The sequence below is a fragment of the Macrotis lagotis genome, chromosome X (assembly GCF_037893015.1).
Source record: "Macrotis lagotis isolate mMagLag1 chromosome X, bilby.v1.9.chrom.fasta, whole genome shotgun sequence".
Lineage (NCBI taxonomy): Eukaryota > Metazoa > Chordata > Mammalia > Peramelemorphia > Peramelidae > Macrotis > Macrotis lagotis.
Window position 1 is genome coordinate 111,104,779 of NC_133666.1, and position 19,890 is coordinate 111,124,668.

Here is a 19,890-nt window from a genome sequence, read left to right on the forward strand (position 1 = left end):
ATGGATGGGGTAGATTGTCAGTAGTAACAGAGAAGGCAGTAGAACTGAGAAATTGGCAAAGATACATTGTTGGAGGACTTAAATCTAAATATTTCATTCAATATGTATAAATTATTGTAGATTGCAAAAATATTTGTCAGTGTACTTGATTGGGACAAATTACTTAGTAAAAAACAATTTCAGTAATAGAGTAGTAGAAAGGCATGAAAATAAAGAGTCCTTTCCATTGAAGGAGTCAGACCAAAAGAGTAGTTTAATAATAACTGTAAAATAATAGTACTAAATATGCAGTTATTAGCTCAACCTAAAATTTTTTTTTTGCCAAAACAAAGTGTTTACAATGAAATTTAAGCCTTGAATAGGACAGTAAAATAATCATGACTGAAATATTTTATGGATGGAATAAAAGTCCAAATACTTTAGGGAAATCTTAGTGTAGAGTTCAGAATTGTTTTCTGCAATAAATATCACTTTGTGAATTTTTAATTAATGTGTGTTTAACCTGTGATGTTTAAGAAAATGTCAGCTGGAATGATGCAGTATTTCCCTATAGATTTTAAAACAATGTTAGATAGTATCAGAGTGCTACAAGGTAATGGAATTCAAGATCTCAAAGTATGAGAGAATGAAAATGGAGCCTGTAATAACTTCTCAGAAAAATCAGCATTGTTTTGCCCCACTATCATGTTCTTGAAAGAAGGGAATATGTAATAATTAATTATTCTTAAGATACATAACTCCTTTTTATGTTAAAATTATTAGGAGGTAGTATTTGTCAGGTACTCATATGTACTTGTTATGCTAGACACTATAATAATTCTGGTTAAACATATAAAACTGCTTTAGGACATTCATTAGTGTACTTCATTCTGAATAAATATATTATGGAGAGCTAATGTGTAAATTGAATTTTTATAAATCAAATCATTTAAAATGCATTAAGTAAGTATATTTTTTTAAAAAATCACATCGTGGATCCTTTTGTAAATTAAAGAGTTTTGAGTAGCCACCCTTATCTTTTCTGCTACAGTGCCTGGCACACAATAGGCATTTAATAAAATATTTTTATTGATTCTTATTAGCCTGTTCTTTTCTTGTCCTTGTCTTCTTTATAAAGAGTCAGACAATATGATTGAGGTTTTCCTGTTGTTATTTAGATATTTTCTGGGTGACATTTGATCTATTCATCTCTTTGTTGTCCTTCACTTTTAATGACTAGCCCACTTGTCATTGATGTCTTTGATGTTATCTTTTATTCAACTTCTTCTCAAGTCATCAGTAATAATATATTACAGGAGCTTACATTCCTTTCTTTTCATTATTTTATTTTTAAAATAAGCTTTTCTTTTCATCTGTCAACTTGCATTGGGACCAAGCACTGTGATAAGCAATGGAGGCATATAAAAAAAAAAACAAATAAAACCCCCAAACCAGTCCCTTCCCTTTTCTTTTCCTTTCTCTTTCTTTCTCTCTTTCCTCTTTCTCTCTCCTTTCTCCCTTTCCTTTTTTCCTTCCTTTCTTTCCTCCCTTCCTTCCTCCTTTCTTTTTCTGTCTGTTTTTCTTTCTTTCTTTCTTTGTTTTTTCTTTGTTTCTTTCTTTCTTTCTGTCTGTCTGCCTCTTTTTGTCTTTCTTTCTTTCGTACATTCATTATTCCTTGCCATTGCAAAAGGATGAGATGAGGTTCCTTTTTTATTTCTTTATCTTAGGACCAAGATTGTGATCATAATTTCACACCTTCGGTTTCAGTTGTTCTCTTGTCCTTGTATCTTTCATTCTGGGGGTAGGCATTGTATATATTATTTTCCTGGTTCTGCTAGTTTACTACATGCATTCATATATATATATATATATATATGTATGTATATATATATATATATATGTATAGCCTGATACTTCTCTGTATTCATTATATTCATCCTTCCTTTTCCTTTTTTCCTTTTAAAACTTATTTTTAGCATTCTTTTCTTTTTTAAATTTTGAGTTCCAGATTCTCTCTCCTCATGCCTCCCCCACTCACTGAGGAGACCAATATATCAATTTTATATATGAAATCATGCAAAACATTTTCATTTTATCCAATCATAGAACAAAGCCCCCCAAAATTAAAAAAAAATTAAATTATTCAGTTTGCACTCATGTCATTAGTTATCTTTTTCTCTCTCTGGAAGTATATAGCATTTTTTCATCATGACTCCTTTGATATTGTCTTGGGATTGTATTGCTCAGTGTAGCCATGTCTTTTGTAATTTATCTTCATTACAGCATTATTGTTATTCTGCACAATGATTTTTCTAGATTCTTTTCACTTAATTTTGTATCAATTCATTTAGATCTTCTCAGGTGTTTCTGAAAAAGTCCTACTTGTCATTTCCCCCAGCATAATAGTATTCCATCACAATCATTTGCCACAATTTATTTAGTCATTCCCCAGTCGATAAGCATCTTCTCAATTTCTAATTATCAAGAAACGGCTATAAATATTTTTGTACATATAGGTCTGTTTCCTTTTTCTTGGATCTCTTTTGGATACAGACCTAGTATAATAATGCTGAATCAAAGGGTATGCATTTTCTAGAATTGTTGGACTAGTTCCTCTCTACCCACAGTTCTTTAATGCTCTCTCAAGCCTTCCAGCATTTGTCATTTCTGATGTCAGAAATGAGGTGAGGTCATTCTTTGGAGTTATTTTAAAATATCTTTCTCTAATCCACAGTGATTTAGAGCACATTTTTATTTGACTATACATAGTTTTGATTTCTTCTTCTGAAAACTTCATATAACCCTTGACTACTTATTTAGCCTCTGCTTCCTCTCCTGTATACTCCTAAATTGTCTTTGACCCAGATGGTGCAGTGCATAGAGCACTGATCTTGGAGTAAGGAGGGTGGGAGTTTGAATTCAGCCTTGGAAATTAATACTCACTAGACCTTGGACAAGCCACTTAACCCTGATTGCCTGGCCTCCAGGGTCATCTCCAATCATCCTGATTCATATCTGGCCACTGAATCCAGATGATTCTGGAGGAAAAAGTGAGGCTGGTGACCTAGCATAATACCCCCTCACTCAAATCCAATTCATGTGCTTGTCATGGCATCATCTCTCTGATGTCATGGTCTTTTTCAAGAAAGAAGGACACACATCATCATTGTCATATACTAGTTTCTCATTTATAAAATGAGGATATAAAACGCCTAATTCACTGGGTTACTCCAAAGATCAAATGAGGTAATCTTTGTAAAGCTTTTTAAAGCTTATGGTTTGAAATGCTTATAGTTTTAGCTAGGTTTTGTTTTTGGTTTTTGGGTTTTTTGCAAGACATTGGGGTTAAGTGACTTGCCAGTGGTCACACAGCTAGGTAATTATTAAGTATCTGAGTCTGGATTTGAACTCGGGTTTCCTGATTCCAGGGTTGGTGCTCTATCTATTACACCACCTAGCTTCCCCTGTCTTAGCTAGTTTCAATTCAGATTGTTTCCCAGAGTTGTTAGATTAGTTCATAGCTCCCTCTAGCAGCACTATTCCTGTTTTTCTATAACTCCTGACAGTTAGTATTACTTTTTAAAATTTTTGCCAGTTTTCAGGGTGTGAAGGAAAAATCTCAAAGTTATTTTGATTTAGATTTCTCTTATCATCAGCCATATGGAATATTCCTTTATATTAGATTACATTTTGTTTTCAATTCTAATTTTAAGAATTATTTCTTCATGTCTTTTCACTATGTTTTGGGGTATGGCTCTTGGTTTTAAATATTTTAGTTGGTTATTTTTAAATTGTGGATATCAGATCCTCTGATAGAAAGATATTTCCTATTTTGACTATGCTTTCTTATACTAGTTAAATTAATTTCATTCATGTAGAACTCATAATTAAATTATATATTTCATCTTCTGTGATTTCCTTTATTTGGTTAAGAACTAATCACCCTAGTCATATCTGTCTTTACATTATTTTATCTTCTTGAATTGTAGAATGCTAGGTTGAAATAACAAAATTTGGGGTTGTAATAACAAACCCTGTTAACTAACTTCGTTAAATATCTCTCTATTACAAATCTAATGGATCTTCCAAAATTTAGGCAGTTTCTCATGTATTTTAACTTTGTGTGTGTGTGTGTGATATTGCTTGTAATCAATTAATAAATCTGGACAGAAAAGACCTATGACTAAAAGATATTTTTATGTGTGAAAACATTATTTGGCAGGAGCCTGGTACAGTGAACTAAAACCCAATTTGTATTGTGTGTGTGTGTGTGTGTGTGTGCGTGCGCACATAAATTTACTTAAGAAATCTTGTGTCCTATACTGCTTTGTGCTGGTAAGTACATGCTTCAAATGGAAAAATCATTTTACCTAACTGGCTGAAAAATTTCTTGACACTTTAGTCTCTTGTCTTTATGGTTTCTGAGCTGTTCTTAGTAGCAAGTTTGATTTGTTCATAAAACTTAAGCAATGGGAACATTAACACTAGGTGGCACTCATCTACTTTTATGAATCATGATACCTGAAATAGAGAAATCTTTTTAACTTCTTACACAGTCAGCATCCCTTTCCTGGGATTCATAGCTGAAAGGATCATTTTAAATAATACAAATTATGATCAAGGATATAATGTTCCACTAACTCATTACTGAGGTTGATAGATTAGAATATCAAGCTTCTTAAAGTTGTTTGTGTCACCCCTAAGTCCTGTCTCTGCTATTAAAATTTTCTGGTGTTGTCAGTGTTGAGATAGAAGCTAGTCACTTTTAGTTCATAAAATTTGTGATAACAATATCTTTTATTTCCTATTATTGATGTATTTTATTTTTATTCCTTAAATGTAGGATCTAACAATTTGCCATATTCAAATATCTTCCACACTAATTTTTTTCTATTTCAGATATAGAACATCTGATAAAATTGATTATATTTCATTTGAAAACCAAAAGACAAATATTTTTGTTAAATGAAAACATTTCTATTTTATCTTAGTAGCAAGGCATATTTTAGATGTTATTTCATTAGTGCTGCACTTTCTAAATTACTTATATACTTAAAAATTTTTAAGAACATCATATATGTTATAAATTAGTTCTCCTGAATTTAGAGAAAAAATGTTGTGTTATATTGTAATGCCCAGGCTATCTGTCCATCAGCCACCCTGCCTGATAGTGAAAGTTTGTATACCGGAACACTTAACATGTTTGGATTCAATGAAACTTAATTATTGAAGTTTGACCCAGTACTTAGATTGAAATTTATAGGATGTGAAGACAAGCCCTTTTTCATCCTTCAATAATATTTACTCATTCATTCAGTAAGCATTTATTAAATACAAACCTTGTGCCAGGCCCTGTTAAACACCAGGGAATTAAAGATGAAAATGAAGCCATCAAGGAACTTAAACTGATGGAGGGAAACACCATGTACATATATAAGTAAAAGCAAAATAGATGCAAGGTGAAGAAGGTAAAATAACTGGGAACAATCAGGATAGGTTTTGTAGAGGAGGTGACAATTGAAGCAAACTTTGAAGGAAGCTAGATATTTCTGAGAGGCAGAAGCAAAGAGAGAATAATGAAATACCTGTGCAAAAATACAGAAATCAGAGACCAGCAGAGATCCCTTGATTACATGGGAGGAACCACAGCTAAATGGCTTCTATACTAATAGGCCACAGTATGTCGATGGTTCTGACAGAGGCAGTAAAAAGTCATTGTACAATATACATAATGTGCATATCATGCCATTCATTTGATGTCACTAACTTCATTTACAAAGGACAACAATCAATCAGTAAATCAGAAGGAAGGCAGTACATCCCAACTCACTATCCAAAGCTACTCTGAGAGCTAGAAAGATCATTTGACCGAATCATGTTTGGGAAATCTAGGGGAACTAAAGTGAGCAAAAACAGAGCTCTGCAGAGCTGCAGATTTGTTCTCACTAGGAGGATGTAATGCAGTACTTTTATGCCAGGGGACTGAACTGGGATTTTCAGCTCTGTAATTTTATCAAGAACCACCCTGAGATGCTTGAAGAAAGTGATACAAAAAAACCAGAGGACCCCAGGAATACTAATCAGTACCAAATAAAGCCCAGACATTCTCTCCGGAAGTTAGAGAGCGTCATCCTGACACACAGTCCCAATTCAAAAAATAAGTCTAGGAGAATGATTCAACAGCAACAACCAAAAATCCCACCCCAAAGTGCTCTTAAAGTTACAAGGAAACCCCCAAACACACACAAAAGAAATGAACTCTAAAATATCTACAAGCAAATCTTAAAGGGAAAAAAAAATTGAATGCAAAGTCAGATAGGATTCCTGGAAGAAATATAGCAATAAGTTTTTTGTTTGTTTTGTTGTTGTTAAAAATGATTTTGTAAAAGGAGTGAGAGTTCTAGCAAAAAAAAATTTGTGGTAAAATGGGAGCTTTGTAAAGGAGAATTAATAATTTAGCATAAGAGGAGCAAAACAAAACAGCAATAGATAACCTTGAAAATTAGAATTTCAAATAATAGCTAATGTCTCCATTAAGCAAATAATATTAAAATCAAAAGCATAGAAAAGTAGAAGAAAATGTAAAATATATTTAAAAAAACAACTGCTATAGAAAAGAGATCAAAGGAATAATAATTGAACTACTTGAAAATCATGAACGAAAAAGAAATATTCTAAGAAATTATTTTGAAAAACTGTCATCTCTTAAAACCAAAGGACAAAATAAAAATAGGAATCTAATTACTTTTTGAGAAAACTACAAAATAAAAACACCCAGGATTATCATAGACAAAAATCTAGTCTCCATGTTAAAAGAAAACATACTGCAGCCCGCCAAGGGAATAAAAGGATTCAAGTACCACAGAGTCTCAGTCTAGATCAAATGAGATTAAGCAACAGCCATAATGGAACTTGAATTTTCTTATTCTAAAAGGCAAAAACCAGAGACAGTATTGGGAATGTCATGTTTTGGAGATGGCAAGTTAGACTAGTTTGTTTGGAACATAGAAGATTTAAATGGGAGTGATGTGTTGGAGCTACAGTTTAAAACATTTTAAATAGGAGGTTTTTGGTTTGTTTTTTCTTATATCTTTAGAGGAATTACTGAAGGTTTTTGAGCAAAGGAATGACATTCCTTTCAATGGTTACTAAAATAGTATGGAGCCCTCTACTGCTCTTTCATAAAAGTTTTTGAGTTGTGAGGGGAGCGGGGGAGAAGATTATTCTGGGAGAGCTTTCTCTAGGAATGACTTGAATTTACTTGGAAAAAAGACAAAGGAGTGGTGATGGTCACCCTTTATTCTGGGATTAGTTTGGGTCCTGATCTGTTAGAAAAGTCCTATTGACATGCCAGAAAAGCTAACTTTTTTTTGGCCTCATTCCATGAAATCTGAACCTTTGGAAATCAGCATTTATTTCTATAATGTGATTATAGTGCTGGACTTAGTTCCTAATCCTGTCTCAGACACTTTCTGGTTATGTTATTGTGGGCAAATCCCTCAACCCCTCTGAAATAGAATTTTTGGATCTATAAAATGGGGATGAGTAGTTACATTTAATAGCTGTTGTGAGGTTTAGTTTTTCCTAAATCTTTGAAAAATGCTTTTCAAAGCTTTAACTAGTGTATAATGTAAATGTGTTTTTTCCATAAAATTTCCAAGTTGAGATATTTTTTTAAAAATAATGTTGGTCTACGTATTCTCTTTACAAAATTTCCTTTCTGAAATTCATTTATTAATTATTTTGTTGATGCAGTCAAAGGAATTTGTAAATGGTATTCTCTGTTCCCAGAAGATATTTTGCCTTATCTACAGTAGTCATTGACATAGATATTGTATAAGGTAGGCTTCCTAAAGTTATATAAATTTACCTTAAGTTATTTTAAATTTGCTTCTTATTCTTAAAATTGTTATATCGTATATAAATTGTTAAAATTTAAAAGTATATGAGGATTTCATGCAGACTGATTAAGACTGAAGACTGTCCATATTTTCATATTTAATTTGTTATATATAATTGTAAAATTCCACATTTTAAGTAATTACTGTAAAAACAATGATTTTTAAGTAATTTTATTTTTAGTATTTCTTGTTCACTTCAGATAATCTTAAGGAAAAATGCCATTTTCATTTCTCAGCCACAAGATGGGGTAGTGTTCTTACTTTTTTGAAAGAATGGTGAGTTTCATTAACAGTCCAATCAAACCCAACCTATTATGATAAAATAAAATGTGTTATGAAAGGATCACCTCTGGGACTAAAATAAATTGTTTTTGACAGCAGGTGGTCTTTACGGTGAGCTTCATTTTTATTTGAAGCATTTGATATGGACTAGCTTCAAGGGACAGCCACAGACAGGCAGGTTTTATCATGTCATTTATTTTATTACAGTTTTTCCATATATATATATATATATATATATATATATATATATATACACACACACACTGTATATATGTTTGGGGAAGAGGTCGTTATATGTACAGTTTTGTGTAAAAAGAATCAGTTTCTCTTCTTAAAGCCATAAATGGAGTTAGAAAAAGATTTCCTTTGCCAGTAGATTTTTTTGGTTTTTGGATGAAATATTGTTGTAACACTCAGGACAACAAAAGCCTAAATATTACAAAAGTTACAGTAGTACAAAAGTGTTTTCCATTTTAGAACTTTTGTTGGATTAGTTTGTTGCCTGCTGGCTTTTTTTAGGACCTGTTATTGATATCCTTTAGGGATAGTGATGATTTCATTTTTCTTCTGGACAAATATATTTGATATTTCATAGTTTGTTTTTGATATTTGAAGTTGTTGAGAAAAAATGAAAAAGCATGTTTCAAATATGTAAATGATATATCTTAGATTTCATGATTAACATTAAAATAATTTAGAACCCTATTGTGTGTTTGTGTTTGTGTATAGAACCAAGTGCAAAATAATGCAGATATTTCCCTACTTGCTATGAGTAAAATAGTATGAGGAGCTTGTTAAAGAAAAGAGTTCAAATCTTTTTCCCTTTTCATTACCTGGAGGTATAGACTGTTGCTTAGCTGAATTAGTAATAGTTTCCTGACTGAGAAACTTGTGTGTCACACTGGTGTCTATGGATGATATATGAAAGATCCTTTAAAAATAGCTCTTTAGTGAGAAGTTATCACTTTCCAGCTACAGTTGTTCTTGTTTTTGTTTTACACCTTTGGGGGTACTTCATCAAATTGGTGATGAAAGGTCAGTGTGAAGGCAGTATGACAACCTTTAGAAAGGGGGGGGAGAAGAAATCTTTCCAATCTTGTAACCCTGTCATAAAGAACATAGTAAATTGGAGCACGTTAATGCTCCAGTTTATTATATAGTCACATTTTCTTTTTTGCATTATCTGCTCTAACTCCTACAAACTGCCTATTGTTACTTTGATTTTGTATTAATGGAAAGCATATCACAAATATCTTTGATTAAAAATAATTGAAATAAGAAATGTGTGTAGAGAGATATAAAAATAATCCTATTATCAAAGTGCTCATTAAATTCAACCCTTGAACCCCAGTGATTATTATATGGTTTTCTGGGAGCAGTGTCCCTTCTCAATCATATGTATGTCTATTGTGGCATTAAGAGAAGACCCAACCCTGGACTTTCCAAACTTGACCTGGTTTGGCAAGAAATTACAACCTAAGCAGCTAATTATTTCATATCTCTCTCTTCTATTTTGTGTGTATGTTTAAGAATCTTTAGTGCAACAAATTGTACCACCCTAGTCAGGAGAAACAATTGTCCCTTAAGTATGTAACAGTACCAGATATGGCTTAGGTAATAATATGAATGATAGGGTTCAATATTTTATCCCTCTCTCTCTCCCATTTGTATATATGTAAACGAATTCAATAAAACTATAAAGACAGTTTGCAGTATTTCCTGATATTAATGTTTAAAGCTGAGGTGTTTTGTTTTTTTTTAATTCCTCAGACAAGACAACAGTGTAGATTCTACCTCATCCCTGAGGGAGAACAAGCAACCTGAATGTTTGGAATTAAAACAAGGTATGTATCAAATGCTTCCTACTTGTATATCACCATTTATTGGCAAGCCTCAAAATAATTTATCAACAGTAAAATTTCGCAATACTTTAATAAAACTAATGCTCATTTCAGAGACATAGAAAAATAGTTCAAAATCTTTTGGTTCAAGTTATAGTAACATTCCAATAAAAAGATATTGTCTTGGATTGTTGTACTGATCCTCTGTTATGCAGCTCCTCTGAAACAAAGGTTTTTTTAGGATTTTGATAATTTAGTTGTGATACTGACTAGCTTTAAATTATATAGGAAAAATAACATTTCTTATTAAGATACTTGATCAATATCAGTTTTGTTCTCAGTTTCATCTATGAGCATTCATAGCAATTTCAACTAACATAACCAAACTAATTATTTTCCTTTATCTTACTCTTAACTAGGGCAAATGTTTGAAAATCCTTTGTATCTTCCATATACTCCATAGGAAGGAAAGAATGCAAAATAAATTGATGCTACTTAGTCTCGTGCTTCTGGTATTTAACTGTTTTCTAGCAAAATGATTTTGAAGTAGTGAAACTATTCCAGTCAGAAGGGGTATGTTAACTATTATTAAGTGACTGGTCTTTGATAACTTAGAATAATTATTCCAAAATTTCTGATTTAGAGACTTATCTGACAGAAAAAATTGAACCATAGGTCCATTTTTGTCAAGAAGCATTTTATGTTTTTCTCATAAATAATTACTACCTAGCAACTGAAAATTAAAATTGGACAATTGAGTTTGCCAATTTATTTTGTGTATGGAGATATCGGTATATATATATTACAAAATTTAGACTATAACTGTTTATAGCAAGTTCAAGAATTATCAGTGGTCTATGAAATCAGGGACAAATATACTTTGTGTCTAAGAATCTATCTAACAAGTTTTATCTTCTCCAAATTCAGATTTACAGTTGTATACATTTGCCAAGTACATCTAAATCCCCTAATCTCACATTCTTTTAAGTATACTCAACCACAAATTTGCACAGTTTTCCTACTCTACTCCATTCTGCCTTAGAATTATTATGTGGATTCTGCTATTTCAGCTTTGTGACAATATTGCACACTTTTATTATGAACAAAAAACTGGAAATATTGGAGTATGACTGATCAGAGGAGTGAGAACAAGGAGTAATTTGTTTCATTGAAAGTGAGGAAGAACTAGCATAGACTGGGCTAGGATGTTTCTAAGTATATCCAATTAAAGTGAGTAAGTATGTGGTAATTGTTTACTGTGTATAAGGTGCTGTCCTAGGTTCTGGGAATTCAAGATAAGGTAGAAAGTGATGGGGACAAAGGAGGGAAATTAAAGTTTCTAGGAAAATTTGAAATGGACTGGACTATTCAATATAGGGACATCAAGGAAAGTTTCAAAGTCCTTTCCAAAGTTGGTATTTAAAATAAGAAAGCAGATTAAAGGCATGAGACCCAACACATTGCTGGGGGCTCTTGCTGATAATTGATAAATGAGGAAAATGGATGAATGATCAAAACAGATCTAGAGGCAAATAGCCCTTCATGTTAGTGGTCCCTGGGTATATCACTATTTTATTCTTGTTCTTTTTTTTGTGGTTTCATTTATATAGTGTTTGTTGAGAATGGAATATCCTTCCTTGTATGCAGATCACTAACTTGTTTATAACTTTTCTTTTTATCAAGTTGTAGAAGGGTGACTTGCCCATGGTCAGTATAACTAGTATTTATCAAAAGTAGGACATGAATCTAGGTCTTTTTTTTCATTATTTTTTTATCTTAGGTTTGTTATTTATTTATTTTTGCTATTCATTGAAAAAAAATCAGTGAGTTCCAAATTCTCTCCTCCACTCTTCTTCTCATTGTGAAAGCAAGCAATGTCAGTTATATATGTGAAATCATGCAAACCATTTCTGAATTAGCCATGTCGCCAAAAAAAGGCAAGAAATAAAAATGAAATAAGAAACAAAAAAGTCAAGAAAATGGAAAAGTTATGTGCCAGTCTGCATTCAGACTCTTATTTCTTTTTCTCTGAAGGTAGATTGCATTTTTCATCATAGATCCTTGAATTGGTCTTCTATCATCATATTGATTAGAATAAGTCATTTATAGTTGGTCATCCTACAATATTGCTATTTACATTGTTCTCCTGGTTCTGCTCACTTCATTTTGCATTAATTCATATAAGTCTTTCCAGGTTTCCCTGAAAACATTATACTTGTCATTTTTGTAGCATAATAGTATTTCTTCACAATTTTATATCACAATTTGTTCAGCTATACCCTTATTACAGGATATTCCCATAATTCTTTGCCACTACAAAGAAAGCTACTGTAAATATTTTTGAACATATGGCTTTTTTCCTTTTTCTTTGTCTACTTTGAGATACATATCTAGTAGTAATATTGCTGGGTCAGAAAGTATGCAGTTTTATAGCCCTTTGGGCTCTAAATTGCTTTCCAGAATGGTTAGATTCTGGAAACTCCACAATTCTATCAACAGTGCATGTAGTAGCCCAATCTTTCCACATCCCCGCTAACATTAGTCATTTTTGTTCAGACAAGTCGCTTTCTTGGTGTCCTAGGCAATCTATAAGAATATTTAATAAACAATAAGAGCATCTGTAAGAACATATCATAAACAATCTATAAGAACAGATAATAAGCAAGTTAGTGGACCACCATACAGGGAAACAGGTTTCACATTCTATATTCCCTATACAGATAAAACTACAGGTATGGACCAATAATAAATAAGTGATACATCTAAGGCTTCTGATATTTGGGCCATTCGTCTCACGCAAAGTCGCTCCAGAGCTCTATTTTGTTAATTCTTCTTTCTCTCTCTCTCTCATTTGTCAGCTATCACCAAAAGCTCACAGATATTGTTAGCCAGTTTGAGAGGTATGAGGTGATACTTCAGAGTTGATTTGATTTGCATTCTTCTAATCAATAGTGATTTAGAGCATTTTTCATATGACTATAGATGTAGGGAATGGCTCATATTCTTATTCACTTGACTCAGTTCTCTATATTTTTGAAAAATGAGACCTTTTAAAGGGAAAATTATTTAAATTTTTTTGCTAGTTTTCTGCTTCCTTCAAATCATTGCTTCATTGTTTACGTGTATATTAAACTGTTTTAATTTGTTGTGATCAAATCTGGTTTTGGTCATAATTTCTTCCCTTATTTATAGATCTAACAATTTTCTATGCTTTTCTAATTTGCTTTTATGATCCTTTATGTCAAAATCAGGTACTCATTTTGAGCTTATTTTGGTGTAAGGTGTGAGATACTGGTCTGAGATACCTAGTATTTTGCCAAATATTGAATTCTTGTCCCCAAAATTGTATCTTTGGGTTTATTAAACACTGGTTTACTATAGTCTTTAACAACTGCTATGTATTGATTTATTTAATTTATTCTACTGCTCCACCATTCTATTTCTTAGCTACTATCAGATTGTTTGATTACCACTTTGCAATACAGTTTTGAGATTTAGTACTGCTCAACCTCCTTTCACATTTTTTTATTGATCCTCTTTATAGTCTTGATCTTTTGTTCATCCAGATTAATTTTATTATTTTTCTAGCTTTATAAAATAATTTTGTGGTGATTTGATATTACATGAAATATGTAAATTAATTTAGGTAGAATTATCATTTTTAAAATATTGGTTTGCCCTACATTAAATTGAGAAATTACAATTTCTCCAGTTTTTTAGATCAGTCTTTATTGTCTGCATTTGTTTGAAATGGAATTTCTCTTTCTCTCTCTTCCTGGCAAACTTTGTTAGTTGAATCCAAGTCTTGAATTCAAGACCAACCATCTATCCATTATACAGCATTACCTCTCACTATATAAATACAGCAATTTATATTTATGAGGTAGTATAGAGTTTCTTCAATAGCGCTATTTCAGTGGATTATTGTAGTTCAACACCAAAAATGTATGTTTACACTAATGGCCCTTGGTTAATAATAACTCACATTTATAACATATCTTAAAGTTTGCAGAAAGCATTATGAAAACACTGAGTGTAAAGCACTACACCCTTAATGAGATAGGTGGTAAAAGTTCCTTATCCTGTTTTACAGAAGAGAAAACTGAGGATGAATGATTAAGTGACATGCTATGGTCATAGAACCAGAAAATATCAGAATAATAATTTGAGCCTCAGTTCCCTAATTCTGAATGCAATACTTTTTTTCTAATATAACAGTCTATTTATGGAGGTGCTTTTAAAAAATTTCCATAAAAAATCATTAAACTAAAAACTTTTGGTTTTTAAGGGAGTAAACTTTAGTAATCTGGAAAATTCATTTCATTCCCAGTGATACCAGTGAATGGAGCATTGCTGTGTTACCTTAAACTAGAATTTGAACTATAGAATAAATGTCTTAATAAATGTCTTATTCAGTTAGATGACAAATTATGGTTAATCTTGAAGTAGAAATCCTTCTTAACTTGTATATTCAGACATCTACTAAGATAGGTTATTTACTTTCTTTCACAAATAAATCAATAGTAATTTGTCCTTTTTTCCATATATAAATCTTTCAAAGCACATTTTTTATAGTGCTCTCTGACTCCATAATTATCCCTCTCCTTGTTATAAGACAAATTCTTAAAAGAAGACTGTAGTATTTTTGTCATTTAATTTAATGTCTTAAAAAAGATTGAGGTGAATCTATTTAGTTGCAGAGTGTAAGATCACTTTTCTTTTGGTATTTCAGAATAAAATAAATCTTATTCTGTTGGCATATGACTAACAAATTCTTATATCAAATTATGTATTCAGAAAAGCAGCATTCAGTTTACTTAGCACTTCAAAAACTTGCATCCTGAAAAGTAGAAGCTGTGATCTACAAATGCAAATAAAGTTTAAAATTAGAATTAATATTTCTTCAATTAGTATTTAATAGCATTCATTTTGTTGACAAGAAACATGATTTGTTACATTGGGAATATCAGATCATAGACCATTTTATTCATGCTTTAAAATTGTACTAATATCTAAAGATACCTTTACTGTATAAGTATTATTTATATATTAATTAATATTATCCATAGATTAAAGAATTGGTTTTATAAAATTGGAACTATTGTTTGTCTCAGGATTGGCATTCTCAATAATTTTTTTTGGCTATTGTATAAGAGAACTTTTAATAACTACTACTTGATTCAGCTAAAAATGTCTCATTCAATTCTTAGCAATTTCAGAATCTTGCCTTTTTAACACAAATATTACCTTAAAAAAGTGATAGTTAATAAAGTCAGCTCTGCTACAAATATAAAGCAAATCTTGCTTTCTTCTTAAAGTAATGCATACAAATTTTTATAAAAATTAAAAATGATTTTAGTTGTATTGAGAATCTCTTCTTGCAGATTATTTTGTAAAATGCATAAATTCAGAAATCTAAGACATAGGTAAATCTATGTTACTGCATTTTATTTTGTTGTTGCAGATTGTGTACTTTGGGGGGGATTGTTATTAGTGTCACTAAATAGTAGATTTTATGTATTCTTACTGTCAAGAGTTGTTATAAATTAGTATTTTGTGTGCCTTACTTAGAATAGTTTTTAGCAGAATTCAAGAGTGTGTAGAATGTTAGTTCCCCAAGAATGAAAGTGCCTCAAACATCTTGTTTTCTTACATTTTCATCCTAGTATAACAAAAGTAAAAGGACTTGAAATTATTTTTAAGAAGTTGAGTTGGTTATATATAGTAATATTGGTTTTAATGTAGATTTTTTCCCTCTCAAAGATTTTATTTATTTTGTGTTTTAAAAATTTTCCCCTAAGCTTACTTCCCCGCCCCCACAGTTTGCCAATCTTTACATTGTTTCCATGGTATACATTGATCCAAATTGAATGTGATGAGAGAGAAATCGTATCCTTAAGGAAGAAACATAAAGTATAAGAGATAGCAAGATCAGACAATAAGATAACGGTTTTTTTTTCTAAATTAAAATTAATAGTCTTTGGTCTTTGTTCAAACTCCACAGTTCTTTCTCTGGATGCAGATGGTATTCTCCATTGCAGACAGCCCCAAATTGTTCCTGATTGTTGTGTTGATGGAATGAGCAAATCCATCAAGGTTGATCATCACCCCTGTGTTGCTGTTAAGGGTGTACAGTGTTTTTCTGGTTTTGCTCATCTCATTTAGCATCAGTTCATTCACATCCCTCCAGGCTTCCCTGAATTCCCATCTCTCCTGGTTTCTATTAGAACAATAGTGTTCCATGACATACAAATATAATGTAGATATTTTTAAAGTTATAAAACTACATTTTGAAAAATTATGGTATCTCTTGTATTCTAACTCACTAAGGTATCTCCCCTCTAAAAATGATATATCTTTTTCTACTGAAAAAACATTAAAGGCAGCAACTGGGTGACATAGTGGATAGAACACCAACCCTGCAGTCATGAGGACCTGAGTTCAAATGAGGCCTCAGACACTTAATAATTACCTAGCTGTGTGCTCTTGGACAAGTCACTTAACCCCATTGCCTTGAAAAAATAAACCAAACCCCCCACCTGCCCCCCAAAAAACATAGACTACAGAATATTAAAATCTGGTTTTTATACCTTTCTTTCCCTATTTCTACCTGTTGTTTAGCTAACTAATACTGGATGATAAACTCAAGGATTTGAAAAGATTTGATCGGCAAGAATATTGGGCTGAATCTAATAAAGATTAAATTTAATGAAAACAGATCCACAGATACAAATGACATGACCAGACAGTACTTAATTTGAAAAAGGTCTGAAGGTTTTAGTAGACTTACAAACTCAGTATAAAGTAACCATAGAATATAGCAATCTAAATAGCTAATATGTTCCTACATTCCATTGAGAGGTGGCAGAGCTTCTAGGAATAAGAGAGAAGAGTGTCTTTGTGTATGCTTTACTTTGGTCAAATCACATCTGAAATACTCCTTTTTGTTCTGAATGCCACAGTTGAGGAAAAGCATTGATAAATTCCTGAGACTTGATAGAGGCCAAGCAGAATAATCAAAAGACTTGATTATATGCCATATGAAGACTAGTTGAAGAAACTGGGGATGTTTAGCCTGAAGAAGAGAAGGCTTATTGGGGGCAAGGAGAAGGGGTTGCACACATAATAGCTGTGTTCAGGGCTGTCTTATTAGAAAAGGAATTTCGTTGTTCTTTGCCTGAAAGTAGTATATACCTGGAAGTTGCAGAGAAAACTTCCTAATGAGTTCAGTGATTGAAAAAATTGACTACCCATCAAAACTGTGGTATTGGCTAAGAAATAGAGTGATGGACCAGTGTAATAGACTAGGTTCAATAGCAGGAAATGATTATAGTAATCTACTGTTTGTTAAACTCAGAGAGTCCAGCTTTTGGGATAAAAACTCTCTGGGAAAATTGAAAAAAACTGCTGGGAAAATTGGAAGATAGTATGGAAGAAACTTAGATTATACCAACACCTCACACCCTATACCAAGATAAGATCCACATGGATTCAGGATTTAGACATAAAAAACAATATAAGCAAATGAGAAGATCAAGGACTAGTTTACTGGTCAGATCTATGGAAAAGAAAGCAGATTATGACTAAGGAAGAGGTGGAGAACATCATTAAAAACAAACTAGATGATTTCGATTACATTAAATTAAAAAGCTTTTGCACAGACAAAACCGCTGTAACCAAGATCAAAAGAAATGTAGTATACAGGGAAACAATCTTTACAACTAATGTTTCTGACAAAGGACTCATTTCTAAAATATACAGAGAACTGAGTCATATTTTTAAAAAAGCCATTCCCCAATTGACAAATGGTCAAAGGATATGCAAAGGTAATTGGAGATCAAAGCAATCCATAGTCATATGAAAAATTGCTCTAAATCATTACTTATTATAAAAAACGCAAATTAAAGCTTCTCTGAGGTACCACCGTATACCTCTCAGACTGGCCAATATGTCCAGAAAGGACAGTGATCAATGTTGGAAGGGATGTGGGAGATCTGGAACACTATTACATTGTTGGTGGAGTTGTGAACTCATCCAACCTTTCTGGAGAGAAATTTGGAAGGAACTGTGCCCAAAAGGGCAAAAAAAATGTGCATACCCTTTGATCCAGCAATACCACTACTAGGTCTCTACCCTGAAGAGAGGATGAAAAAGGGTAAAAGCATCACTTATACAAAAATATTCATAGCATCCCTGTTTGTGGTGGCAAAGAATTGGAAATCAAGTAAATGTCCTTCATTTAGGGAATGACTTAGCAAACTGTGGTATGTATATGTCATGGAACACTATTGTTTTATTAGAAACCTGGAGGGATGGGATTTCAGGGAAGCCTGGAGGGATTTGCATGAACTGATGCTGAGTGAGATGAGCAGAACCAGAAAAAAACACTGTACACCCTAACAGCAACATTGGGGGTGATGATCAACCTTGATGTACTTGCTCATTTCATCAGTGCAACAATCAGGGACAATTTGGGAATGTCTGCAATGGAGAATACCATCTGTAGCCAGATAAAGAACCATGGAGTTTGAACCAAGTCCAAGGACTATTTCATTTAATTTAGGAAAAAAACTGATATTTTATTGTCTGATCTTGTTATCTCTTATACTTTTGTTTCTTCTTTAAGGATATGATTTCTCTCTCATCACACACAAGGAAACAATATAAAGACTGACAAATTGCCTTCTGTGGGGGGTGGGGGGAGGGAAGTAAGATTAGAGGAAAAATTGTAAAACTCAAAATAAATAAAATCTTTAATGAAAAAAAAATTGACTGCCTTCTTATAAGTGACTTCCCCCTTCCCCCCTCCTTGGATATCTTCAAGTAAAGGGTGATCGACTACTTATTGTGTGTGCTGCAGTGGTTTATTCATTTTTTTTAGGTTTTTTTGGCAAGGCAAATGGGTTTAAGTGGCTTGCCCAAGGCCGCACAGCTAGGTAATTATTAAGTGTTTGAGACCGAATTTGAATCCAGGTACTCCTGACTCCAGGGTCAGTGCTTTATCCACTGCGCCACCTAGCCACCCCTATTCATTTTTTTTTTTAATGTTATGATGTAAGTTGAAAAAGATGGCTCTTAAGTTTCCCTTTCCAACCCTAAAAGTCCATGAATTGTGACATTTGTGTCTTCTTTGTTACTAATTGAGAACATTAAAATCCTTAAAGTGAGTGAATGAGTAAATGAAAGAAACAGTGGATACAAATGAAAAGCTCCTTACCTTCACAGACCGTCTTCTCATTCTATTGAGGGAGACAGCACATTTAGGAGGTTTTAGCTACAGGTTTGATGGAAAAACTGGTGATCTTTAGGTGAAAGGCACAGCAGATGGTAATGAATTTTCTTTAATATTATCTTCATTTATAAAGACCATCTCAGTTTCTGATTCTGAAAGATTTGAAGTGTAATAATTATCATCTAATGTAGTCTCCATAATGACTGTTTGCTTTCCTGACCAATGTCTTTAGGAAAGGAGAAAATTTCTATTCTTTTAGGTTTCAGGGCCCTGGATTGTTTCCACTCAAATGATAATGATGATTTGGTCTACCTAGTTCCACATGCTGTCTTGTTTATTCCTCAATTTCAGTCATCTTGCTGCTTCACTAGCCTTGTTTCTTCATGGTTAGTCAGCAGCTGTTGGTTGTAGTAGTCAGTGGGGATGATAACCCTGTTTTCCCTTTATGTTCATTGTTTGAATCTGCATTTAAATGTTAATACTTAAAAGATTTTTTAAAAGTTCTTATTTTGAACTAATCGCTAAAAATGGCACATAACTAGCAGAAAAATAAAAGACCTGGAAAGAGTAAATCTGTAGAAGACAAGGAAAACTTAGTCATTGATATGTCAAAATGAACTTCACAATTGAAACTGAAGGAATCCGTACAAGTTAT

At 32.4% G+C, this 19,890-nt stretch overlaps 1 protein-coding gene across 3 annotated transcripts in view; it reads left to right on the forward strand.

Moving 5' to 3' along the window:
- PLAA (phospholipase A2 activating protein) overlaps window positions 1-19,890 on the forward strand; it is a 112,196-nt gene that overhangs the window by 69,338 nt on the left and 22,968 nt on the right. For all 3 annotated transcript variants that reach the window (XM_074200237.1, XM_074200238.1, XM_074200239.1), the window contains one exon: window positions 9,933-10,006. In XM_074200237.1, the coding sequence (XP_074056338.1) occupies window positions 9,933-10,006 (74 nt within the window). The remainder of the gene's footprint in view (window positions 1-9,932; window positions 10,007-19,890) is intronic.